The 26,860-nt window shown below is 44.5% G+C and overlaps 1 protein-coding gene across 3 annotated transcripts in view; it reads left to right on the forward strand.

The window, feature by feature from the left end:
• Positions 1 to 26,550, forward strand: part of SPTLC3 (serine palmitoyltransferase long chain base subunit 3) — a 156,247-nt gene extending 129,697 nt beyond the window's left edge. The window contains exons 10-12 of one of the 3 annotated variants that reach the window (XM_061125950.1): positions 10,131 to 10,266; positions 16,681 to 16,810; positions 22,501 to 26,550. In XM_061125950.1, the coding sequence (XP_060981933.1) occupies positions 10,131 to 10,266; positions 16,681 to 16,810; positions 22,501 to 22,614 (380 nt within the window). In that variant the 3' untranslated portion in view covers positions 22,615 to 26,550. Of the gene's footprint in view, positions 1 to 1,667; positions 2,684 to 10,130; positions 10,267 to 16,680; positions 16,811 to 22,500 lie in introns of those variants that run through there. The other 2 variants (XR_009689985.1, XM_061125951.1) reach the window with 2 other exon arrangements.
• The last annotated feature ends 310 nt before the right edge of the window (positions 26,551 to 26,860 follow it).

The following is a 26,860-nucleotide window of genomic DNA, read 5'->3' on the forward strand; positions in this document are numbered from 1 at the left end:
TTTGCACTGGAAAATCCAGCCATGCCTCATTTTTAAAATATTTTGCCTGGATTATTTCATTCATCCTGCTCGTTTGTGAATTTTTATCGTGAGATTGGCAGGTGAGATACTGACCCCACTCCTAACCCGACACGGACTTGGAGAAAGTGGCCCCTGCGCCTTCCAGCTGTGACCTTGGACCTTTGCTCTGGTCCCTGGAACAGGGCACACATATTTTTACACTTGAGTTTGATAGGTTTTAAAAAAAGGGAATACTAACTGGGAAGATTTAGGACTTTGAAGGTGGAAAGAAATGAGTACACTGGGGACAGCAATTCACTCTCCCGAGTGGAGTTTTCTTGCTTTCCTGCTGTTTACATTTGACATGAGACTCATTCACAAACTTCTCTCCTAAGATCTTGCTTCTCCACAGGACAAGCTGTTTGGAGGGCTGCAAACCATGCTTTTCCATCCAAACCATCAAAGCTTATCCTGTGGCCATCCTTGCTAACTTACTCTTCACCCAGAATCTCTATGAGGAATAAAGAGGGACAACCAGACAGGACTGTGATCAGGCAGACGAAACCATGATAATGAGATGCGGCGTTTGTAAAGGTCTTCTCAGCACCTACCTTGGCAGGGAGTTTAGCGAATACAAAATGGACTTCCTCCAAGTTCTTTTCTCCCCTGAAACCCCAGCACACATTGTGAGTTCTGTCCCTCTGAAGCCCCTCTGTGAGTGCAGAGAAGTCCACGGAGAATCCCACCTGAAACGGGCTGTCTGGAGCCCCTGGCATCTGAGATGCCTGGCCTTGCTCAGAGAAGACCCCTGCCGCTGCTTCCTAAATCTATTTGCCCCTTGGTTACCAGCTGGAGACACAGAGAAATGCAGAGAAAGCAGCAGAAGGCAGAGGGCTGCGCTTTCTAAACGGTTACAGGCCACTGGCCTTTCAGCAACAGTTAATGCAGAACATATGGCAGGTGCTACGCTCGGCTGGCTTTCAACTGAGAGGCTGCCTCTGTCCGTGATTAATCACCTGTGCTGGGGGGAAGAGAGCTCTACCTGGCCTTTGTGGTGGTGGGGGGGTGGGCAACCTAAGGTTGGAGTCAGCAAGCAAAGTGATAGTCATTGCCTCTCTGCCCTATGGCTGCTCACAGGTTTTCAGGACCACTGCAGGGTGGCGAGGGCATCCAAGAAACAATTAGCCAACCCGTGGAACCCTACCTCCGAGGGGAAGTTTGTCTGGTTGTGCAGATATGGCTCAAAAACTGGTCCATAATGTTCTGTCCCTTCATTTACTTCCCCTTGAGTTAGCCAAGGGTAGAATTTTATGGCAGATCCGTAAATTCTGCACTTGCTTTGAGGCCTTAAATGATTTCCCCGGCATGAGTGTAAAGAGAATCTGTTTGTCTTTTCCATGGCACTGGGGCAAAAGGATAGTGTAGCCACTTCCTTCCTCCCATCCTACAAACAAGATATCCTTTTACAGCATGAGTCCTGCAGAGGTTTCCTCTTCAAGCTTTTGTTTCCTCTGTGTGGATGGTGAGATGGGGGCGTTGTGATGTAACACACATGGAATTCTCTGCCGGTTCAGTCCAACTGGAGAAGAACGTGATTCCAGCTGTAGGATCTTTGAGGGTGCAGGGGAGTTGCTGTTACACATTGATCTTTGTTTTCCCTGTCACAGGTTCATTTTCAACTGAACAGCAAAAATCACCAATACACCGGGGGCTGTACCCCAGCCCCACTCTTGACTGGAGAAGTTGGGGAGAAAACCAGTTACCCGCCAGCCACAGCTGGGGAGGATTAAGCAGGTGGATTTGTGGCTGTGCTCTGGGCTAGAGAGAATGTATTAGTGCTCTATTTCTGCATAATAGATAACCACAAATTTCAGGGCTTCCTTTTTTTGTCTTTTGGCCATGCCGCACAGCATGTGAGATCTTATTTCCCCAACCAGGGATTGAAGCTTTGCCCCCTACACTGGGAGCACAGAGTCTTAACCACTGGACTGCCAGAGAAGTCTCAAACCTCAGGGGTTTCAAACAATACCCATTTATTATCTCACAGTGTCCTGGGATCAGGAGTCTGGGCAGTCTCTGGCAAGGTAGAAGTCAGGGTGTCAGCAACTTTCTTTAGAGCTCACCCTTCTCTTCCAAGCTCACATGGGTGGAGCAGAATCCAGTTCCTGAGGGTTGCCGAACTGAGATCCCTGTTTGTCAGCTGGGACCCCACCTCAACTCCTAGAGACTTGAATTTCTTACCATGTGACACCCTCCATCTTCAAAGTCAGCAGTGGAGAATGTCCCTGTTAAGACCCCTCTCTCCCTCCTTGAGTCTCTTTCTTCAGGAAGAGCCCAGGCCTTTCTCAGAGTTAATCTGATTAGGTCTTAAGTATTGGTTAATGCCCCTAAAGTTCACTTTACCTTTCTAGAATAGGACATTATGTAACGATTTCCAGTAGTTATAAGCTTCATCTTGAATACTCAGAATGAATATTAGTCTAGTGAATGCTTAGTTCTGGGAGATAAGAACATATAAAAAGCCATGTCCTGGGCACCAAAACAAAAAAGAGGCAAACAAAAAAACTGAGGTTATAGGAACAGGCAGAATGGCTGTAGATAGCACAGGTCACTTCCATTGGTCACAGCTTCAGAGGGCAAATCCAAGCAAGTCAGTTCAGTGCTCAATGATGACTGAAAATGAACGGTTTTCAATCTTTTTGAACTGTAGAAATTTTTTCAGATGAAATGTACATGGAAGTCCACTTTATAAAATTGTTTTATAACTTTACAACACTCTTATAGGACTTATTGGGTACCAGATGCTCTCCAAAGTGCTTAAAATAAAATCCTTGTAACGGTACAAAATGGACATGCTTGTTATTGTCACTGTCATGATTCACATTTTACTGGTGAAGAACCTCAGTTGCAGAAAGATGAGACACCTTGCTCGAGGTGGCAGAGCGGATTTTGAACCCAGGAAAATCAGGCTCCCAGTCCTCGACGCTGTTGGCAAGGAGGCGAGCTGGAGGTGGGGGGCCTGTTGTCCCGGCTGCTGAGCCCGTCGCCTTTTCCCCGCTCCCCTCGGCTCCCTCGGTATGCCCTGCCCAGCGCGCACTCTGAGCACTGGAGAGGTGCATGCTGCCCACACTGCCCCCAGGGGCTGCCTGGGCGCTTCTTCCGTGTGCGCCGTCCCTCGGGCCCTCCCGAGGAGCTCCAAGGAGCCGGGTCCTCAGCCGCAGTCTCTCGTTCGCCACGGCTGCCGCCGCAGCACCTCCCTCGCCCATTTCTGCTGCCAACCTGGCCTCCTCCGTGCCCGGCCCCCTCCAGCCTGTCCGTTATCCTACTCCACGCACTAGGCACTCAATCTCCTCTTCCAAAACCCCCTCAGAACATGGCGTGTCCGCTTTGAGGTGCTGCCTGGGCTCTCTAGTGCCCACCAGCTCCTGGGGTGGCAGCCAGAGCCCTCTGGGCCTTCATTCCACGGGTCTCTCTCCTGACGGTGAACCAAATGTTCCAGGCAGGCCGGCCACCCATCACCTCTGGTGCACAAGGCGTGCACTTGCCACCTCCAGGTCTTTGCTCCAAACTCCCAGAGCGTTTCTTCCACAGGGCGTTCAATTTTCTACCGTTTAGGATTATTATATTAATGTTTCTCATCTACGAGCCCCTTGAAAATAGTAGACATGTCTGTCTTTTAATCCTGCCATGCAACAGCCACCCACACTGAAAAGTACTGGGTAGCATTCTCCCCAGAGTCCTAGGAAATAGATTGTTCTCATCCCCATTCAACAGATCAGTAAGTTAATGCTCAGGCATGAGTGAATGCTCATCTTCAGAGCAAATAGAAAAGGGTGGCTGGAAGCTGACATATGGAGCAGAAAAATGCAAAAATACTCGGAGACAGAATTGCTCTCCAGAGTCTTCAATTAGAATCACCCTTGAGTCTTCATGGAATCAACAGCCACAATAATTTATGACTACAAGGGCTGGTTTTGAACTAGGGTACACACCACAGTCACGCAGGGGAAGGTTTTCAAAAAGGTCCTCACCAGTCCTGCAGGAGCAGAATCTCTGCAGGTGGGGGGACTTACCCGTGAGTATCCTAGAAAACAAAAGATTCCCTGAAGACTCTGGTGTGTTCCCCTATTTAAGAATCACCAATTCGCAAGGTTCCCAGAAGACTCCAGCCTCCCAAATTACCCTCATTCCCCATTGTTAGGAACTTTCTAAGAAACTGCTCTCTATTTAAATGCAAATTAAAATTAAATCATATCACTTACTCTGTATGGATTCAAGAAGCACTGCTGTGTGGCGATCCTGCCAACTCTGCCTCTGTTTGTCTCACAGCTTCTCCTGTGTCTGTTATCTGATATCTGCCCGGTCTACTGGTAGACTATGTGCACATGCTAAGTTGCTGCAGTCAGGTCTAACTCTTTGTGACCCCATGGACTATAGCCCACCAGGCTCCTCTGTCCGTAGGATTCTCCAGGCAAGAATACTGGAGTGGGTGGAGAGGAATGCCCTCCTCCAGGACGTCTTCCCGACCCAGGGATCAAACCTGTGTCTTTTATGTCTCCTGCATTGGCAGGTGGGTTCTTTACCACTAGCAACACCTCGGAAGCCCTAAATGGTAGATTATTTCTTGCCTAACTGGTAGATTATTATACAGCTCTAGAATTTTTTATCTTCTCCTCCATATTAGCAGCTGGCCCTTCCCTGGTACATAGTGAAGGCTTTTCATTTGTGAAATGTATGAACCCATGAATCATGGGACTCACACCTCATCAGGAGTGAGTTTAACAGCTTCTTCAAAGAGCAGACTCTGATAAACTCGGTGGCACCACCAGTGTCCAGGTCCACTGGGTAACGCAAAAGCCATCTCCCAGCCTCAGTCTCCTCGTCTGTGAAGGGGACCCAAAAACACAGCTCCTGGCTCATAGTAGCTGCACAAGGGATGCTCATTCTTACCTCTCCTTGTGGAGTAAGCCCCTAACAGTGTCTTTGAGCTGCGAGTGGCGAGGTGGAGGCACGGAGATGAAACCGTCCAGCCTGCCCAGTCCTGCTCCTGGTGCATCAACGGGGGCACAGAGAGGCCTGGGCAGTGCTTGGCACGTGTGCATGTGAGCATAAAACACGCCGTAACCTTGGAATCTGGACATCAAAAGGGAGCGCTTCAGCGCCTGATAAAAATGTGTGTTCCTTTCCGCAAACCACTCCAAACCCTGTTTTCGCCATCCCACTGGGAAGCTTGTCACTGCTAATGGGATTCTTATGATTCTTGCTGCTCTGTAGCCTCTTGATCTTTCCTGAGATCTCCCTGCCCCAGAGTGTGTTGGAAACAAAATGTCCTGTCTGGTGTCCAGAGCTTAAAATAACAGCCGTTGGGTTCCTGCTGCCACGTTGAAATTTTACTCCAAGGTCTCTCCCCAGCACCCCCGCCCCCGCCCCTCTCTGTGCCTGGAGGAGAAGCCTAGTGTGAGCATCAGACTAATAAATGGAAGGAAGAGGGAGGCCGTGGAGGGTTGGGGTGGGGGTGGAGGGGCAGGGGAGACCTGAGACCACTGCGGGCACTCTGGAGGATCGGTTTGGTTGTTGAGAAAGATCAACTTCTTAAACTGTGAGACAGGTTTTAAGGGAAGATTCTACCCTCCTTTAAAGGAAAGAACCACACTTCCCCAGCACGGCTGCCAAGCAGCAGGTTTGAGGTCTCCCAGTCTGTATTCTGCATTGGTGAGAGGAGCGCCATGTGTATTTCTGTAGGTGCCATTTTCAACCTAGGGCATGATAAAATGAGTCCCCCCCCCACTCCCCGCCATGGCATCTGGGTCTATGCACGTTTCCTCTGTTAGACAGCAAGCTTGAAAAGTCTGCAGAAAATAGAGACTGTCATTGGTATTGGCTGGCAAACGCGCCGGAACCTTACAGAGGGAAATGCCTTTCTCTTTCTTGCCAGCTGATGGTTCCCAACAGAGAAGAAATTTTCCTTCTTTAGCTTCTGACAGGTCATTCTGGGCGTGTCCTCTGTCCATGGTGCCTTCTGGCCCTCTGAAGATTGAGTTGTCCCAAGCATATTTTTGGAAACACCACTGATGATTGTTTTTATTAGGGGACTGCATGGCTTTGTAGTGGGACGCTTAGGGTTTTATTTGTTTTCCTTCCCCGGCCCCAGCTGTTTTTGTTTTAACAGCATTGGAGAGAAGGTTAAACCCAGTCCATCCCTCAAGCCAGCAGAGCTAGAAATCCAAGTGGGCCGAATGGCACCCTACAGGTCATCTGCCCAATTGGGTCCATCCCTGACCTTATCCATCCTCATGGGAGGGGCGAGGTTGACAGTGGGGTTGATCTCCAGTCGAGTGAGCATTTTGGAGCTGATAACTGTCCAGGGAGCAAGTCACCCCCAAAATGTACCACTGGAGACTCCGGGTGTTCAATTACTGCTGGGATGTCATCTTGCCAAACAAGAGGCAAGGACATATACCCATCTTTTTACTTTCCATGGCCAACCAAGGAGCTTGACTCAGCCAAGACACAGCCAAACATGGCCATGGGGCTGAACTGGTGATGGCCATTGTTTCTGAGGCACTGAGTTTCCTTGGCTGCACCTGGTGAAAGTCAGCACTCATGCTTGGTCTCACTCCCAGAGATGCTGATTTCATTGGTCTGGGGTACAGTCCGGGCATGGGGCTTTGCCAAGCTCTCTAGATGCTCTGAGGTGCCACTGAGGCTGCTGAGAACTGCTGCTAATGGAAAAATGTAACTAACCTTGTAAATATCTATTTCCCAGACACAGTACTAAGCATGTTCCTGCACTAACCCCTTTATTGCTCCAAGTCTTCCTGTGAAATAAGTTTATTTCCAGGTAAAACTGAGGTTTTAAAGCTGTAAGTTGTCCACATGGAGTTTGGAGTTTCCTAGTCCATTTAACTCCAGAGCTTATTCCTTTTCCAGAGAACCAAGAATACAGCAAAATAACACAATTGCATAAGCTCCTTAGCACTCTACATAAGAGAGCTGACCCCTCACTTATTTATCTGGGTGAGGCCTCCCCATCTTCTCTGTAACAGGTTGAAGAAGAACCAGAAAGTATTTAACTAGGGACCTTACGTGTTGCAAAGGGAAGGTCATTACCATGCCCAGTCTTCTTGTCATCCTGGCATGCCCACCCCTGTACGAAAGGACAAGTGCAAACATTTCTTCTACTTTGACAAAGTGCTTTTCAAACAAGAAGCTCAAAGTACAGCATAATTAATCAAATCACCCACATCCTGTAGATGAGTAGCATTTTATATGTACAGATTTCTCTCTGCCTCCAGGCCCTCCAACCCTAGGAGAATGTTTCCAATTTTCAGAAGTGAACAATAGAGTAATTGAAAGGAGCTGTATCTTGGCCAGCTCAAAAGACGTCAAGGCATCTATAGGAGCCCTATGTGAGAAAAAGTGGTGTCCACAAAGTATGTCATAATGGTTTGCCGGCCATGCTGTGCTGCGTGGTTCAAAGAGGGAAAAGACAGGGCAAGAATAAAACATCCAGTTCTTAAGAGTCAGCTGCCCCTGTGATCAATATTCTGATCCATCTGGTGAACTCTCCAAAGGGTCTAGAAGCCAGAAAGTGATGACATTAGCTGGTGATCCAGTTACTTGGGTTAATCAAGGCAGAGAGGACAGACCGGGCCGATTAAGTAGCGGGTCAGCCCAATGATGGATGAGTCATTATGGGCAAGTGCAAAGATAATGCCATTGGGAAAAGCAATTTAAGTCGTTCAGGTACTTCCAGACCAGGAAATCCTTCTAGTCCTAGAGGGGGATCATTTAGGAAGTATCAGACCCAGCCTGATGAACTCATCTATTCATTGTACAGCTAACAATCAACAGAAGAGCTGAACGCACAAGGGGACAAGCCATATGGAGTACATTTTGAAGACTGGGATGTATATCTGTGCCTTCATTTGAAACACCTTCTTATTTTTCTTTTTTATTTTATTGGTGTATAGTTGATTTACAATGCTGTGTTAGTTTTAGGTGTGCAGCAAATTGATTCAGGTATATATGTACATATATACATTTGCTTTTAGATTCGTTTCTCATAGGTCATCACAGAGCACTGAGCGATGTTCCCTGTGCTATTAATGTATAGTAGATCCTCGTTGGTTATCCATGCTGTGTATAGTCACATGTGCGCATTCATCCCAAACTCTTGATTTATTCCCCTGATGTTTCCCCTTTAGTAAACATAAGTCTGTTTTTCTCAGGTCTGTTTCTGTTTTGTAAATAAGTTCATTTGTATCTGAATCACCTTCTTTAAGCAAGTCATATTCCAGCCCCTCTTTTCTGACCCACAATACCCCTGCTTCTGTGTCCTCCTCTTCCTAAGCACACACTGTTTCAATGTAGGGATGAATAAATTTTTTTAAAATAATGACAATATTTTTCTTCTTCACTTCTAGTTCTGTCCTTCAAGTAGCTTCCTCTCTGTACCAGAAGACACTTCAGCATGTTACAAAACAATTTTTTTTTTTTTTTTTAAAGCACAGAAGAGGCTATGTCTATGCAACGAAATGCATGCAAATGGTTCTACACCTCTCCAAGTCCCTTTCTTGGATTCATGTTGCAAATCTGAAATTTTAGGGGAGAGAGCTTATTGTTTCAAGAAGGTGGGTAGGAAACTAAAAGCCCATGTGAATGAAAGTAAACTATACCTGCAACTAACTGTTTGTTTAAAACTAAGTCCCAGCTGGGAACCCTCAAAGCAAAAGTTATCCATGAGCACCATGTTAATAATGCCAATGAATGCCAGTTCTCCTGACTTCCCTCCCTGATTGCTCCTGCTTTTGTCTCCCTTTTAAGCTCCTCTTCCCAAGCACTCAATGCTGGATTCTCTAATCCCTGTACTTCTGGTTTTGCAATCTACTCACTGTTCCTCTGTCTTGCCCTGCCCTCAACCACATCGTGCTGGTTCTCAACCATTCTGTTTTCTCTACGAACAACAGGAGCATTGCATCTGTGTCCTGGGCGAGGAATCCCCTCCTCTTTATTTTGGTAGCCTTTGTCTGTCTTTCAGATCTCAGCTCACTCATCACGCATTGCTTTCCTCAGACTTGGTCTAAGCTCTCCACCGTGGACTCTCAAACACCACATGGCATTCGTCACCACCCTCATCAGAGTTGCAGCTTTACATTCATTTGTGATTATCTGATTCTCCCCCGGGAGACTGTTTCTATCTCTTTTCTCTCGTTGCCCCTGACTGAGCTTGCACTGCCCACTTCTCTACTTCGCGGCTACCCTAGTTTCTACTGACCAATGATTTCCTCTGTCTCATAGATTCCAGTAATACACTTTTCTCTCAATTCCCATCATTTTTTGTTTTTCATCCAATTGTTGATTCTCTCTAAATATTTTATATTCATGTGCTACTAGCAAGGCAGTCTTACTGGATTAATTCACATGTATTATCTCTTTGGCAAACTTCTCGTGAGAGACCAACTCACGGCCCCCTGGGCAGCACCCAGATGAACTGCCCTTGGGCCGAGCGTGCCCTCCATCCACGGGCTGTTGCCAGCATGGGGACAGGTCAGCTTTCTTGAGAAAGTACAACAAACGAGGTGTTTTCTCCATCGCGGTCTGCTCTCTGAGGACTGGCAGAGCTGGGGAGGGATCTTCCTGGAGAATGAGGATGGGGGAAGGGGTGAAGAGTAATAACAGAAAAGAAGAGGGACAGTTGAGGTTTGCAACAATCTCCTTCTTGGTTGGTGTTCCTTTTCTTGTCACATTCCCTTCGCCTGATCTAATGTGTCTGCAGTACCTAGCAGATTCCGCACACTGTGGGTATCTAGTAAATAGTAGTTCACGTCCTTTGTTCTGCCGAGACACCCTTCCTGCTCCCTGCTGCCCTTCAGCCCAGCCTGACTATAGTTGGCAGCAGTAGCCAGCAGCACTGTCCCCCCAGACCCTGTCTTCCAGGCGCAGGGCAGGTCCCGGGCATCAGTGCCCACACCTGCCCACCAGGAGGTCTTTGCCCACCCTGCGCTGACCCTCCTCCAGCCCTTACTGCAGGCCTGCAGGAAGACTTAACAGCCCTTGCCAAGACAGTCTGACATCTGCTTCCCTCTTCCAGGTGGGAATTGATGGATTTCATGCCTATTTCCTTTCAGGGCTGCAGAGAATACAGCAACTGGCAAAAAATACAAGATACTTCAGACAGAGACTAAGCAAGATGGGATTCATTGTCTATGGCAATGAAGAGTCTCCCGTGGTCCCGCTGCTCCTTTACATGCCTGCAAAAGTAGCGTGAGTATCTAATGGACGCCCACCGTAACACCTCAGCCCCAGGGTGATCTGTTGGAGATGGCGCTCCGACACCAGGGGAGTCTTTCAGCGCAGGTGTTCTTTGCATCTGGAGCAAGATGCTGAGCTCAAAACTCACTTGTCCAGTTTCTCAGAAGTTACAAGGTCTTGTGGGAAGGGAGCCAGGTGCTATGGCCCACCATTCCCACACTCTGTGAATTGGGTGAAACCACTTGCTGCCTGAGGCCTCAGCTGTAAATGAACAAGGGTCCTGCGCTTCCTCTTGCCCCAAGATCTTTCTCAGGGAGAACCTCAAAAGACCATCTCTCCCAACATTCAAAAGCAACATGACCAGGCCCTGTGCTTTCTCCCGTTGAACTCTCACAGCCACCCTCCAAAGAAGGCAGCCTCGTGTGTGGGGAAACTGAGGCTGAGAGCAGCTAAATAGCTTTCCAAAGTCAAGATCAAGTGTAGGAAAACCAACAGGCAAACCCAAGCTTAGGTTCTTGCTCCAAAGCTCTTGCCCCCAACACCAAATTTTAATACCTCTCCTGTAAGCCGACTTCAGGTTGTTTTCCACTGATTGTGACTCTGAAGTTGAGCATTAGTAACAAATGCACAAAGAGGAAAAAAAAAAAATGACTTTTTCTCAGGATGGTGTTGATGAGTTTTTCCAGGAGTCATTCTCCAATCTGCTAGGCATGAATGAACTCTATGATTAAAAAGAAATTAATTAAAATCTTTTCTAAATATAAAATATGTGTGTGTCTGACCCAACACATGGGAAAAAGTGATTATCAACAGATGTTCCTCAGATTCTGGAGGTCCTGACGCTCCTTTAACACAACCGTATTGTTGGAACTTTCTGTTTGTTTCTCTGACAGTCTAGGTTGATTGGCAGACTATTTGAATAGTATAGAAAAGAAATTCTGGAGCTATTTGTTGAAAACTCATGATGGTTAGGACTGAGTTAAACATTCCTAAAAGATGGTTTCTTTGATGTCCACTCTCGCGTCACGTCACCAGGGCCAAACGACACACACATGAGTTGCCTGGTGCACCACGGTTGTCCACCACTGAGCCCTTTGTTTGTGGATCTGGGTCAGGAAGTCAGCGCTTGGAATGGCCCAGAAGACAGTGTGCTTCGGGAATGTCACAGGACACTGCTCTGTGCTAATGGCGGGGAGGGGAGACAACGGTGATTCCAAGTGGCAGATACCCCAAAGCCCTCTACCATCTGATCTTGGACGGCACAGAAGAAAATCCGCATTTACTCAGAGTGGTTGGGGAAGTGGTGTGTTCTGACTCCACGCTTAGCCCATGCTTATCTAATCCTTTATGATTCGCTCAATGAGGACACCAAAAGTAAGCCTGCTTTACTTTGGAATGTGTCAAGTACACAATACTTGAGGGTGGTGTTAGGGAGCGTGCTTGACATTTGATGATAGAGGCTGGAATTAGAACCTCAACAGGATGGGAAGTTGAGTCCATTTAATGAGAAGAGTCCATGAGAAACAAAAACAAATGCCCTTAAGTGCATGGTGACAGAATGAGAGAGAGTTCTTCTCCTCCCTTATATGACAGGAGTCCTGACTTGACAAAGCTAATGTGAAAAACGAAAATAAAACTGAGAAGGAGTTTCCTAGAAAAGTTATGTTCTAGAGTGTAATGAGATGTTTGGAATGAAAGAGAATTTTCATTCTGTCTCTTCCTCATTAAATCAAACTTCTGAAGCCCTGCATTTCTCATATTGAAAATGAGATATATCAGGGTATATTGGCCAGCAGCGGGATTGCTGGGTCGTATGGTAGTTTTATTCCTAGCTTTTTAAGGAATTTCCATACCATTCTTCATAGTGGTTGTATCAATTTACATTCCCACCAGCAGTGCAAGAGGGTGTCCTTTTTCCTCATACCCTGGCCAGTGTTTATTATTTATAGGTTTTTTAATGATAGCCATTCTGACCAGTGTGAGATGATACTTCATTGTTATTTTGATTTGCATTTCTCTAATGATGAGCAACGTTGAGCATCTTCATACCCTGAGAAGATCATAATTCATAAAGATGCATGTACCCCAATGTTCATTGCAGCACTGTTTACAATAGTCAGAACATGGAAGCAACCTAGATGTCCATTGGCAGGTGAATGGATAAAGAAGTTATGGTACATATATGCAGTGGAATATTGTGCTAAGTCACTCAGTCATGTCTGACTCTTTACAATCCCATGGACTGTAACCTGCCAGGATCCTCTGCTCACAGGGATTCTCCAGGCAAGAATACTGGAGTGGGTTGCCCTGCCATCCACCAGGGGGATCTTCCCAACCCAGAGATCAAACCCACGTCTCCCATACTGCAAGCAGATTCTTTACCATCTGAGCCACCAGGGAAGCCCAGTGGAATATTATTTGGCCAATAAAAAGAACGAATTTGAGTCAGTTGAAGTGAGATGGATGAACCTAGTGTCTATTATACAGTGTGAAATAAGTCATAAAAAAACAAATATATATTAACACATGTATATGGAATCTAGGAAAATGGTACTGATGAACCTATTTGCAGGGCAAGAAGAAAGACTGTGACAATGGAGGGGGAGGAGAGAGTGGGATGAAGTGAGACAGCAGCACCGACATGTGTACACTAGCGTGTGTAAAGCAGACAGCTAGTGGGAAGCTGTGTGTAACTCAGGGAGCTCAGTCGGCGCTCCGAGGACGGGAGGGCGGAGGGAGGCTCAGGAGGGCGGGGACGCGTGTGTCACTGTGGCCGATTCAAGCCGTACAGCGGAAACCAAATGGCTTCATAAGACAGTTCTCTTCCCATTAAACATAAATTTTAAAAAAGAGGGAAAATGGGATTGAATAGGACCTGTTTCCTAATATCATTTGAAGATCAAACAAGATGAAGTCTATCAGCATCGTCACCTCTTACATAGGGTCTACTCAGCGTTGGCTATTATTTTTAATAGTGTTAATAGTGCACATGAAGCACTTCGTATAGTGATTGAACAAGCACTCAGTCAGTGGCAGACATCATTATTACAGCTACTTCCACTACTACGTCTACAATGATTATTATTCCTAGTTTCAACAGAGTGTAAGATTGAGTCATTGTGGTTGCATGTCTTTTTAAAAGAATTACAATATTTTTTAAAGTCTTTATACAGAATACAGTAAAATAATTATTATCCTTTCATAAAAATAAAACTTCCAGGAAAAGAGTAGGAAAAGATCTTGCTATGCCCTGCATCAACTGGACCTTGGATGACAGGTCAAATGATTTAGTAGCTTCCCATGTAAGATAGTTTTAAGGAGGAGCTAATATTGCTGAATGTTAATTTTATGCTAAGGAAGGCTCTTAAACCCAATGTTCAGCCACTGAAGGTGGGATGCCTAGCTCAGGTTTACAAATGAAGATACCTAGATGCACAAAAGTCAAAACCATTTTCTCAGGGTCACTCCTATTGTGGGTACTAGAGCCCAGAGTTCAGTTCCATTTGCCTCCTAAACCAGGGCTCTTTTCAATGCACTGCACAGCCTCTCACGCTTTAGTCCACAGGGGGAAATACACATCTCTTTAAAGCAATGCCGAGTATAATTTAACCCTCTTTAATGTCATCATCAGTGAATCAAAAGGGCATGGATTAGTACAACGGGGACTGTACAATTAGTACCCCCAAACAAATCTAATTATTTCTGTTGTTAAGGAAACTTAGAACAGGTTAGTTCCAGAAGGTAATGTTATTTACTTTTGGCAGGAGGAGTCGTTCCCTGGTCTTGTTTTCTTCTCTGATATTCCTTCAGTGGAAAGTTTATACGCAGAAAAGCTTTTGAAACAGGGAGTTAGTTGTCTTAGCCAGTGTCTGAACACTTTTTCCATTTGCTCATTTGAAAACCTTTGATTTTATTAAAGAACTGCGATTTCTCCACATTTCCCCCCCACTGCAGAATAGAAATATGATCTCTAGCCAGGTATCCTTTTGAATAAACTCTTACTGCAGCTCTACCACTGGACTCTTCTATGTAGTAGAGTAGAATGTGATTTCACCGATAAAAATTCACTTAAAGCATCAGAAGAATTGTATTTCCTATTCAGTAGAAGACTGACATTTTCCAGCCCCAGGCCTCGTCATATGCTTGGAGGATGGTGGTGCAGAAAATGCAATGATGCTGTGAGCAGTGCAGGGCTAACATTTTATTCTTCTTCTTATTCAAGTAGTTTAGTTTCTTTCAGGCTATGCCAGCTCTAATTTGATTTGGGGAGTACAGACCCAGAGGCTCATTATGCTGAACATTCAGAACAACCATATACATTAACTGAAGGAGGCTAGCTTTAGTTGTGTAAGTTGTAAGCTTTAAATTTAGACATGCTCCAGGGAGGCCTCAGATTAACCTAATGAATCAACAGTCATATATTTCACTCTACATTCTTTGGCAAAACTCACTTCCTCTGGTACAAAGAGAAAAGTGCAGACAGTGAAAATGGTCTCTGGGGAGTCCCAAAAGCCGGCCAGAAATCATGGGTCAGGTGGTTTGTACTGTAGCAATAAAAGCACTTGACTTGTTTCTCAGACAATTACAAGCTCTCATCCTGTGCAGTTCCGTGGGCAGCCTTCCATAGGGTGATCAAGAAAGAAAAAGAATGGCCGGTTTTCAAGCTTCCTCAGTTAGAAAGCTCCATCTCCTTGCAACCTTTCCAAATCAAAGGCTGAATCTGGCCTTGCCCGAGCCAGGGGGCCAGAGAGGCTGTGTTTGGTGGTCCCCGCAGTCTCCATCGCTTCCTTTGATAACCCGCCTTCTGCACGAAGAAACCAAAGAGCCGTCAGCTGAACAGGAGGAGAAGGAGGGACCCCACACCCTTCCTCTCCGTGGCTGCATCGAGGATTCTTCCTGAAGCTCAGGGTTTCTGTGGTGCTGTCAGCTTCTAGCCTAAAATAAGACACCCGCAAAGGAAAGGAAATGGCAACCCACTCCAGTATTCTTGCCTGGAAAATCCCTGCACAGAGGAACCTGGCAGGCTGGGGTCACAGAGTCGGACATGGCTTAGCGACTAAACAGCAACAACCACTTCTTAAAGCTTAGAAGATCTGAAACATTTACCCCACTTGTGGGCAGAGCTTCTCAGGGAGGAAGGATTCCTGTGGGGAGTGATGAGCACAGACAGGGAAATAATCACTCACTTGGACACATAAGCCTGTGTCTGAGGTTGGATCTCAGTGCAAGAAACTTCCAGACTTTGAGAGCTCAGTATTCTAGAATCGTTACTGAGATTAGCTCTGAAATAAAAAGATGCTAGAAGTGGTTAAGGGGAAGGAATCATAGCTTTAAAAGGTTTTACTCTGTATCAAAGGGCTTTGTAGTTCTATGACCTATGCCTCTAGGCTCCTTCTAGAGAAGGACTCTGTGAGTGCACACTTCTTTCCCTCCCACTCCCCTCCCCATCCCCCCCTTAGTCCAGCCAATGGGTTTATTATCCCTGAAGGCACACATAAAACGTGAGAAGACCCTTGCTATTTCCTATCTTTGACTTGATGGAAAATAAAATCCTTGCCTCTGGAGAGAGAACGTGGCTTGGGGTTGTCTCCCGTAGACCCTCTGATCCTGATTCTGAAATTACAGTCACGAAGCAGAGGCGTCTGAAATCTCCACACTGCATTATCGGTACCGTATTATGTATTTAAAGCATATAGGTTTTCATCTAACAAATTGTTTCTTTATGTAGTTGCCTTGTGTTGCAGTTCTTTTTATTGGAGTATAATTTCTTTACAATGTCGTGTTAGTTTCCGTGTGCAACAACATGAATCAGTCATATGTATGCATACGTCCCCTTCCTCCTGAGCCCCCCTCCCACCTCACCCCCACCAATCCCACTGCTCTGAGTCATCACAGAGCAGGACTGAGCTCCTTTTGTATGCAGCAGCTTCCCGCTAGCTGTCCATCTTACACAAAGTAGTGTATATACGTCAACGCTGCTCTCTCACTTCATCACACCCTCTCCTTCCCCCTCTGTGCCCACAAGTCCCTGCTCGAAGTCTGTGTGCCTATTCTTGTCCTACAAGTGTGTTAGGGCTGTTATTCCTTAGGAACTCTACAGACAAAAAGTTTACATATATGCAAATTTGTTCAACCAGGGTCACGGGCATGTCCATGTCCATCCACATTTTCTGCTCGATGTCAAAGACTGAACACACAGTTGTGTAACGAATGGGCCATGTCCCACAATATACACACACACACAGTTATGGGTGCCGGCAAGTGACTGGCTGCCACATTTCCTGGTCAACTGTATTTGACGGAAGTTTCATTACTTCAGTTATCCTCTACTTATTTTTTAAAAACAAAGTCATTAGCCACATTCCTTTTTTTTGCAGTAGAATTTCGGCATCTCTCACTTAACCTCCTTCTTAATCTTTCCCTTAGGGCTTTTGCAAGGCACCTATTAAAGAGAAAAATCGGCGTGGTGGTCGTTGGATTTCCAGCTACGCCTCTTGCAGAAGCGCGGGCTCGGTTCTGTGTTTCAGCAGCACACACCCGGGAGATGCTGGACACGGTGAGTGCCCACAGCCCAGGAGCGGCAGCGGGACGGGGGCCACCTCGGAGTCTGGGCGCCTTCTTTTACAGAGCTTGCTTGGGTTTCCCTAGATTTCTCTTGGATGGTGTAAGAAAACAACGCCAGTAACACCCACTACTTTAAAAAAAGGGTCTGGGGGGAGTCCCAGGAATGCACAATAATGTGATCAACTCAGCCGATACAAAAGAAAATCAACTCAGTGAAGACTTGAGTCAAGTCGCTGTTTTGGTTTCACAGCAAAGACTGACTGAGAAGCCAGACGTCCTGCTCTGGGCTTCTTTTTAAGCGCTGATGCTGATTTCTTGTGCTATTTCAGAAGCAATTGCCTACATCCTGGCACTGGCCATAGCCACTATGTCCATCACAAGAAAATAGGACTCAAATAAGCCACATTTGGAAAGCCAACAGCAAAGACAGACCTATTGTAAAAGCTCATCCTACCTGAGGTGCAAAGGATTTCAAAACCATTTTACCATTTTACTGTGCTTAAATTTCAACCTCTGTGTGAATGAATAATATCACAGATCCAAGCCAGGTCAGTCAGTTTGGGGTTGATGAAACTGTCTCATAAAAATCAATGCAGTTTAGCAAACACTATCAGGTGTCTGCTCTATGCAAAACTCTGGGGCAAAAAGTCTAAGAGGACATACTATAAACAGGCACCTCATAATAACACCAGAGAGAATAAATTCATCTAGTAAAGAATGACAACCACAGGACAGACATTCTAGATGACAATCTAATAAAGACAACCACAGGAGCATGGAGGTGCAGTGAGTCAGCACATGTATGGAGCTATTTGAGCAAAATAAGAGATGATGAGGTCAAGGGCAATGGGAGCAAAAGAAACGAATCTAGGAACAGACATTGTGCACGCATGGATCTGCCAAGACTTGGCAAATATTTGGATGCAGGACACATGTGGGCCAGGGAATCAAGGATAATCCGAGGTCTCTAGCCCTCTAGTGAATGAAGAACAGCGGAGCTAAGTTACTAGGAAATAAGGTATGTGGCAAAGAATAGCAAATCATCAGCAGGACTAGGGGAATCAAATGAGCTCAGTTGTAGACATGTAGGGATTACATGTCTATGAGCCATCGGTGGAAAAGTTCAACTATTATACACAGGATGGATAAATAGCGAGGTCCTACTATATAGCACAGGGAACTAAATTCAATATCCTGTGACAAACCATAATGGAAGAGAATGTGAAAAACAATATATATATGTATAACTGAATCACTCTGCTATGTAGAGAAAATTAATACAACATTGTAAATCAACTATACTTTAATGAAATTTTTAAAAAGGAAAAGCCAATTCTAGAGCTTAGGAGAACATGCAAGACTGGAGTTTTGAGGAATTTGAGGAACTAAGGGGAGATCGGGGCTTCCCAGGTGGCTCGGTTGGTAAAGAGTCTGCCTGCAATGTGGGAGATCCTTGGGTTGGATCCCTGGGTTGGAAAGATCCCCTGGAGAAAGGAAAGGCTACCCACTCCAGTATTCTGGCCTGGAGAATTCCATGGACAGAGGAGCCTGGTGGGCTACGGTCCATGGGTCACAAAGAGTTGGACATAACTAAGTGACTTTCACTTTACTTCAAGGAGAGATCAGTAACGTCAGTGGTAGAAGAAAGAATTGTCCAAATATAAGTACATGGGCCAAGGGCAGACTCCAGAAGTGCCTGCATCCGTGGGTGGATACAGGAATCACAGATGAAGACGTGGGCTCAAATGGAGCTAGTGCAATCCAAAAAGTCACGAGCTGGTGTACTGCCCAACACTAAAAAGGCAAAAGCTTCAAGTTGGGGGAGAATCAGCAGAACATCCAAATGCTGTAAGAGGGGAGAAGAAATCATTAGCTTAGCAGTTACCAGGAGCTTGCTGTTGCTCAGAGCAGAGCGTTTTAGGGGAGTGAAGGGAACAGAAATAAGAATACAAAGAATTAAAAATGAAGATGATACTTTGAGCTCGAATTGCACACGTGTGCAACCACACACATACACATACACACATGAATCCGTATCTTTCTGCTTCACCATTATATCTTTAGGACTCAAACCAATGTATAGAACATAGTATGTGATGCTGGGAAAGACTGGCGGAGAAGGAGGCAACACAGAAAGAAATGATTAGATAGCGTCCCTGACTCAATGAACATGAATTTGAACAAACTCCAGGAGAAAGTGAAGGACAGAGGAGCCCGGCGTGCTGCAGTCCACAGGTTCACAGAGTCAGATGTGACTTAGCGACTCAACAACAATAGCAAAACATAGTAACGATTCATTAGATGACATATTAACAACTGAGCTAACCCTATGTTTTGAGATGATGGGAGAACTTTGCTATTTCTGTTCTACATTGTCCAGTTTCTCTAAAATGAGTGCATATTCCCAGTATATTAATTTTAACAAATCGTTTCTTCTAAGTGTAATGAATGATGGTAAGAAACGGTAGACAAGATTTTCAAGAAGTTTGTAAAGGCAGTAAAAACTGGTTTAGAAACAGCTTTTGAAAGTGGAGGGAGACTTGAGCATATTTACACATTGATAGAAGAAGGGAGTTACGAGCGGAACTTTGCAGGTGTGGGGAGAAGTCGAGGTGGCCAGATGCAAGCTCTAGAGACAGCAGAAGGGATGGGTAGCCTGGGTGGATTTGCATCTTATTTCTGACCCAAACAGCATTGAGGCACTCAATGAATACCCAGTTCAGTAGATATCAGACCCTGTGATTGTCTTCACGACTAATTCCTACAGATTACCTGGTTTGGAAGAGGCATGGAACTCTTGCCTAGACAAACGCCTCTAAACTTTTGAGATCATCAAATCAATACAAAATTTTGAGCATTGGAATGCATGGAAGAGCACGGAAGAGAATATGAAAAATGACCCCTTGAAAAGTCAGGGCATTAAAGTGGTGACTGAACATAGACAACACTTGCCAAAAATGCACATTATTAGACAAGTCTATTCAGTGACCGTGTTTGGAAGAAGACAGAAACGGGGCCACTTTACAAACACAAAGTGGCTTAAAATGTACCTCTTCTAACATGAACGGCAGTCCTCAATAAAGGACTGAGGTCAGCTTTAGTAGTAACAGTGGTAGTGTTTGTTGCTCAGTCGCATCTGACTCTTTGCAACCCCATGGACAGTAGCCCACCAGGCACCTCTGTGCATCGAATTCTCCTGGCAAGAATACTGGAATGGGTAGCTATTTCCTTCCCCAGGGGATTTTCCTGACCCAAGGATCGAACCCAGGTCTCCTGCATTGCAGGCAGATTCTTCACTGTCTGTGCCACCCAAGAAGCCCAAGGTCAGCTCTAACCTCCTTTTAATCCTCCCACCTTCCAAATAAGAAGTCTACGTATGACCAACACTGACTTTCTCTCACTTCTTAGCAGTATCCTACCCAGAACTGGCCCCCTATTTCCTTAGAATCCTTTCATGCATGAGTCCACAGGTGGCAAGTGGCTCTTCCCAGATGTTACGAAGATGGCTCGGGAGTGTGCATTCCCTGCTGCAGCAAAAGCTGCATAAAGTCAACTTTGCTTGAGTCCTGGTGTGTTTCAGGTAGTTGATCAATGAGCCTCAACATAAATCCATTTTGAGATTTATGCATTACCAGCATATTATACACATTTTACAACAGAGACCAAAAACAGTTAAATAGTTTGAGATACTACATCACATATATCAGAATGGCTGTCATCATAAAGAACGCAAGTCACAGGTGTTGGCAAGGACGTGGAAAGCAGAGAGCCCTTGTGCGCTGTTGGTGAGAAAGTAAATTGGTGCAGCTACCATGAAAAAACAGTACAGTGGTTTCTCAAAAGAATAAAGTAGAACTGCCACATGACCCGGGAATTCCATTCCTGGCCATATATCTGAAAAAAGAAGCCACTAATTAAAAAAGACACATACACTCCCGATGTTCATGGCAGCATTATTTATAATTGCCAAGATATGGAAGCAGCCTAGGGGTCCATCAAGAGACAAATGGATAAAGAAAATGTAATGTGTACACACACACACACACACACACACACAATGGAATACTATTCAGCTATAAAAGAGAATGAAATTTTTCCACTGGCAGCAACATGGATGGATGTGGAAGGCATTATGAGGAGCAAAATAAGTCAAAGACAAATTCTGTATGATATTGCTCATCTGTGGACTCTAAAAAAATACAACAAATTAATGAATATAACAAAAAAGAAACAGACACAGACATAGAGAACAAACTAGTGGTTACTACTGGGGCAGGAGGGGCAATATGGGGGTGGAGGAAGAGCAGGAGACACACACTACTGGGTTTAAGGTAGACTCAAGGATGTATCGTACAACATGGGGAATACAGCCAGTATTTTGTAATAGTTGTGAACAGAAAGTAACATTTAAAATTGTATTAGAAATAAAAATATACTTTTAAGAGATTGAAATTAATAAATAATTGAAGTCCTATGCTTCCCTCCCACATCATCCATGAATTGTCTCCCATCTCCCCCAAGTATATGGGTCCTTCACTTTCAAAGCCACCAACCTGCCCCATCTCCCACCTTCAGCAAAAGCAGTAGAAACTATCCCAGACTTATGCCACTTAAAATGTAATGTCTGTTGCTTTTTCTTAGTGCTTATATTTGGTATAAAAGTTAAGAAAATGCATTCAAGTGAAAAGAAAACTTTAATCACCCATAATTCTACCACCTAGAAATAAACTATTCATAACATCTTAATAGAGATCTTAACGGATATCAGTTTGAAAGTCTTCCTAACAGAGAACGTCCATAACCCCATGAGTCATTTATTCTGATGTTAGCAACTCTTACTTTCCATTTTTTCAAAACATTAGACTCTAATATCTTTCCATTTTCTTTTGACTGATTGAGAAAAAACAGAACCAAAAAAAAAAAAAAGCATGCCCAATTCTGTAGGATTAGCAATAGACTGGAAGGAAAAATTATATTGTGGATATTCTGGACTTCAGTTGTTTCATTTGTAAAATTGTATGTTTACCTGCCTGGATTAAGAGACTTTAAATAGATGAGTTCTTGGTCCCTTGCGGTTTTAAACTCTATTATTCTATGGAGCATAGAGCTGAGTATTTAAAAGCTGAGAGTGGGAGGGATGGGGGAGGCATGGGAGAGAGAGAGGAGGATGCTCATTTCCCTACCTAGGGATTAAACCCCGGTCTCCTGCATTGCAGGCAGATTCTTTACTGTCTCAGCCACCAGGGAAGGAGTTAGTTACCACCATGTTCATTTTCATCTTGATCAGGTTAGTTTCTTGTGTCATGAAGACTTAACTCAAATGTAATCTGCAAACTTTTTTCTTTTTCTCTCATCAGTTTATACTGTCATTAAATTTTCGAAATATAGACTTCAATGGTAAGCATGAATCAAATGCATTTCTTCCTCTCTTCACATCCCCACAATACCTTAAACACGCATAATGTGGAGTTAGACGGTTAAAGAATACGAAATAAAATGCATTAGCCTCTAACATTCCTCTAGGGCTGGTTAATGAACCTTAGCGTACTGACTTGGATCTTTTTCCTTTTCTCTAAAAATCAAATACGCTGGCAAAAGAAGAATGTGGTTTTCTGTGAGGCCTCAGAGGGCAAGGCCACTTGGGAGTTTAAGTAAAACTAATGGAAGGCAATCTCTTTGCAGGTTTTGGAAGCCCTGGATGAGATGGGTGACCTCCTGGATGTGAAATATTCCCGGAACAGGAAGTCAGCACGCCCGGAACTCTATGATGAGATGAGCTTTGAACTTGAGGATTGAGTTTCCTGGACCTAAATGGACCCTAAAGACTTGGCCAGAAAGACCTCCTTCCTTGCCTCAAAAGGAATATAAATGGATTTCTCCTCCTTTCTAAGGACAGTTTTGGTTTCCAAAACAATTTCATTGAACCAAGGGAGACACAATCGTTGTGTTTTTAATGTCTCTGCAGAGACATTAACGTTCTCCTCCCCCAAGCATCCTGCCACAAACACACACACACACCACACACACATTTCTTAGAATATTTGTAATGGCAAAGAGCCTGCATTTTAGCTGCTACTGTGCAGCCTCTTCGGTCCAGACCCTTTTAGGAATTCCAGCCAAATGAGAGAGTTTTGATTTTTTACTTCAGTAGATCTCACCATGTGTTTGCTAATTTTATCTGCAGATGGGGGGCAAGGGCGGTGGGTGGTAGCTGGACTCCTTGTTACCCATGAAAGAACCAGCTAGAACTCATTCATATCATGGGAAGTTCAGGCAGGAGGGTAAAGAAATGTTGCTTCTACCATTTGCCACATTTGGACTTTTTCCAAGGACAAGTGTCAGAAGCCATATTGAGTGTTTGAAGGGAGAGCACAGACCTGGCCAGCAAGACCAAAGACGTCTTTACAGGAAACTTTCCTTCTCTTCTTCCTGGTTTCCAACAGTTTCATAGCCGAGTTTTTGAGGTTTGGAAAATGCAAGACTTTTGTTTCATCGGGAAGAGGGAAGAAAGCAACCAGCCAACTGTAGGCCTGGACTAAAATGATGAAGGTGTAAGGGTGTGAGCGTCCTTGGTGTGCTGCGGACTGAACTTTTCGCATCGGTTTTACTGCACTGAGCAACGAGCTGTCATTTTCCTGCTGAACGTGGAGGACATGGGGAAATTCAAGGTCCTCTAGAGTGGACTCCCAAGACTACACTTGAAGAACGGGTGTTTCAAAAGTGACATTTAAAAGTAAATGCTACTCAGCTTTTCAGTTCTGACCCCTCCATTCAGACCCATTAAACAGTTAATTAAACATTAAACTGTCCTCTGGCACAAGCACTCCACTTGGCTGCTAAATGGGCTTTACTTGAGTTGCCGCTGTCTCTCTCTGTCTGTCTCTATACATCTGCCTGTCTGTCTGTCTCTCCCTCTCTAAATGTGAACACAAACTTCTCTGCAAAAGTAGCCCTTTGCTAATTGAATCTAGTCGGTATGGAAAAAAGCCAGTAGAAAACCTTATCTTTAACAAGCCCCCAGATGGTGCCCAGATTGGGAAACTCTTAAAAAGCAGTGGTGACCTTTTACCAAAGCTTCTGTAATAGTTCAAATGAGTTACAGAACATTCCACTCCATCAAATGACACTCTAAACAAATCACTTCAAGAGAGGTTTGACTTCACATGACACAGATGGACGCGGCTCTCACGCTGCGCTGGAACAGAAACCCCCCCACAGCCCCCGCGGTCTGGGGGCCCGGAGGCTCACCGCTCTTTAAAGGATAAAGGTGATCAGTGTGGAAAGCTTTTTATGGGGGAAAGTATTCCCTGGTGGCTAAGACGGTAAAGCGTCTGCCTGCAATACAGGAGACCCGGGTTTGATCCCTCGGTCAGGAAGATCCCCTAAAGAAGGAAATGGCAACCCACTCCAGTACTCTTGCCCGGAAAATTCCGTGGACACAGGAGCCTTGTAGGCTATAGTCCATGGGGTCGCAAAGAGTCAGACACGACTGCGCCACTTCACTTCACTTCACTTCATTACCCTAACAGGTACATCAGCTTAAAAGTGGATCCCATGATAAAGTTCCCCCTGAATTTTTGTAAGGAGTCCTATAAGCAGAAGAGGACAGGAAGTGGGTCCTGAAACTTCAGTTGCTCCATCCAATGGCTGATTTTGGTAACTAAATTCCAACAGAGACTAAATTCCAACTCAGCGAACCGGTGCAGCATTCCTTGTGCAAAGAAAATATATATTGTATACATGTGCCAAGAAAAGGAAGACATGTAGGACTTTTCTCTTGAAAATGAATGTTTAAATGAAGTTTATATTAGTTAATTGTCCAAAATGAATCTTCATCAAGATGCCAGAGTGCTGAGCCATTGATTACATTCTCCAACATGAGATCAAGAACCTAGCTCTGGCAGACCGTCTGTGTTGACTATGAACTTGTGAGAACAACTGTAATCCAAATGGAATGTTTCCTGAGTACGTTAGAGGGGTTCAGGTCCCAGAGGGTTAATAATATAAGGATATATGTCTTATAGAGTGAAATTGGTTAAGAGGGTACTTGTGAGAATTTTTCATTTTTATAAGAAAAAAATCTACTGCTAAATAGAAGTATGATTTCAGTTCAATAGGTATTATTGGGTCTCCATAGCTATACCAGAGCAAAAAATGTCCCTTTGGTTGGCTTTGTTTGGAAAGATAATTTTCTAACAGAACTATAATGTCTTACACCCCCAACCCTCCCAACTGTGAAGAATGCATGTACGCATGCACACACACATACGAGCACACTTTCCCCTTTCTTTACAGAGCAAGAGTTTAAAGATTCAGAGATGAGAATCTGGCTGACTAATAAATAGATGGAAGATGCTATTTCTAAAAATGACCTTCAAGGGAAGCAGAAGATGAAGGATCCAGACTGATATTTTTAAGGAGGGTATATTTGCATAATAGCAGAATGGCATAGACACCTTCCTAATCTTACGGAATGCAATATCCTGTTGTTGACTCTCTTGCCTTTCAGCATGTTTTGGTTTGACAGAGACCATGGGCTTCAGAATGTACTAGTAAGCTTATTAAAATAAAGACCCCTGGGCCCCAAACCACACTCCCACTGAATCAGAATAGCTCCAGTGCCCAGGAATCTTGCATTTCAGCCTGTCTTCCCAGTTGATTGTCAACCAGGTCATAATTTGAGAACCAGGCGTTCCCTGGTGGCTCAGCTGATAAAGAATCCACCTGCAATGCGGGAGACCTGGATTCAATCCCTGGGTTGGGAAGATCTCCTAGAGAAGAGAAAGGCTACCCACTCCAGTATTCTGGCCTGGAGAATTCCATGGACTGTATAGTTCATGGGGTCACAAAGAGATGGACACAACTGAGCGACTTTCACTTTCATTGGGACTGGTAACTCTCATAACTTACCAGGAACTTTGTTCTGATTGTTGGTGATTAAGAGTGTTTATTTTGTTAGAATAAATTAATTATTCTAAACTTTTCACCCCAATGGGACATTTTGTTCCCATTTCAAGGTACCTTCTCTTTCCCTAAAAGTGAACCCAATATTTAAGAATAATCTGCCATTCATTTGAACAAAAGTATCTCTTCTCTAGTTCTCCTTTGTCTCCTTTGTGTCATTTCTTACAAGATGTTCCTTATTCTTTTCATGACCTTGTTCCACTGATTGTGGTATCTTGTTTCCTTTTTTTCCTCCCACCCCTGAAAAAAATCTTCAACTTCTGATTATTGATTTATTCCAACAGTAGCTCTTGAGCCAGGTGAAAGTCATAGTCTCCAAACATGCAGTGCTCCTCGGTGTTTGTCTTCAGAGATAACAAATATTATAAATGAGTTACTTTGACTTAAAAGTTTCAGTGAGGAAACCTTGGCTCTCTTAAATATAGGATTTGATTTTGGCAATAATAACAATTGTAATTTGAATTTATCAGATACTTCCTTAGCAGTTTTTCCCAGTTTCACTAAGAACAACATATTTGAAGTCTTTTTTCTCAGAATGCTGCATGGAGCTGTGTAACGTTTAAGAAATTAAAAGGAGTCTGTATTTTAAATGTTTCTGGGTAATTATTGTGGGACATTGTCTTATGGTGTTGTGATGTGGTGTTTTGTATGTGTATGTATGTGTGTGTTTCACTGAAACATTTGAGGTGACCAACTTCATTTCATTCTGCCTGTGATACATTAATTTCTTTAATAAACCAATCACCCAAATTGGCAATATAAAAAAGAGTTGATGTTTTTGTGTTGATTTAGTTTGGGTCACCCACTCCAGTGTTCTTGCCTGGAGAATCCCAGGGACAGAGGAGCCTGGTGGGCTGCCATCTATGGGGTTGCACAGAGTCGGACACGACTGAAGCGACTTAGCAGCAGCAGCAGCAGCCCTTAAAAAAAAAAAAGACTCAGATTTGCTTTCAAGAATTTCACTGAGAAAAGTTGGCCCAGGGTGGAGAGCCGTGACTTGCGCTATGTCACCAGAACCAATGGTGCTCATCTCTTCCCAACTGTTTTCAGTGACATCACCTTGGTAGCTGGAAATTGG

Source organism: Dama dama, chromosome 23 (assembly GCF_033118175.1).
Source record: "Dama dama isolate Ldn47 chromosome 23, ASM3311817v1, whole genome shotgun sequence".
Lineage (NCBI taxonomy): Eukaryota > Metazoa > Chordata > Mammalia > Artiodactyla > Cervidae > Dama > Dama dama.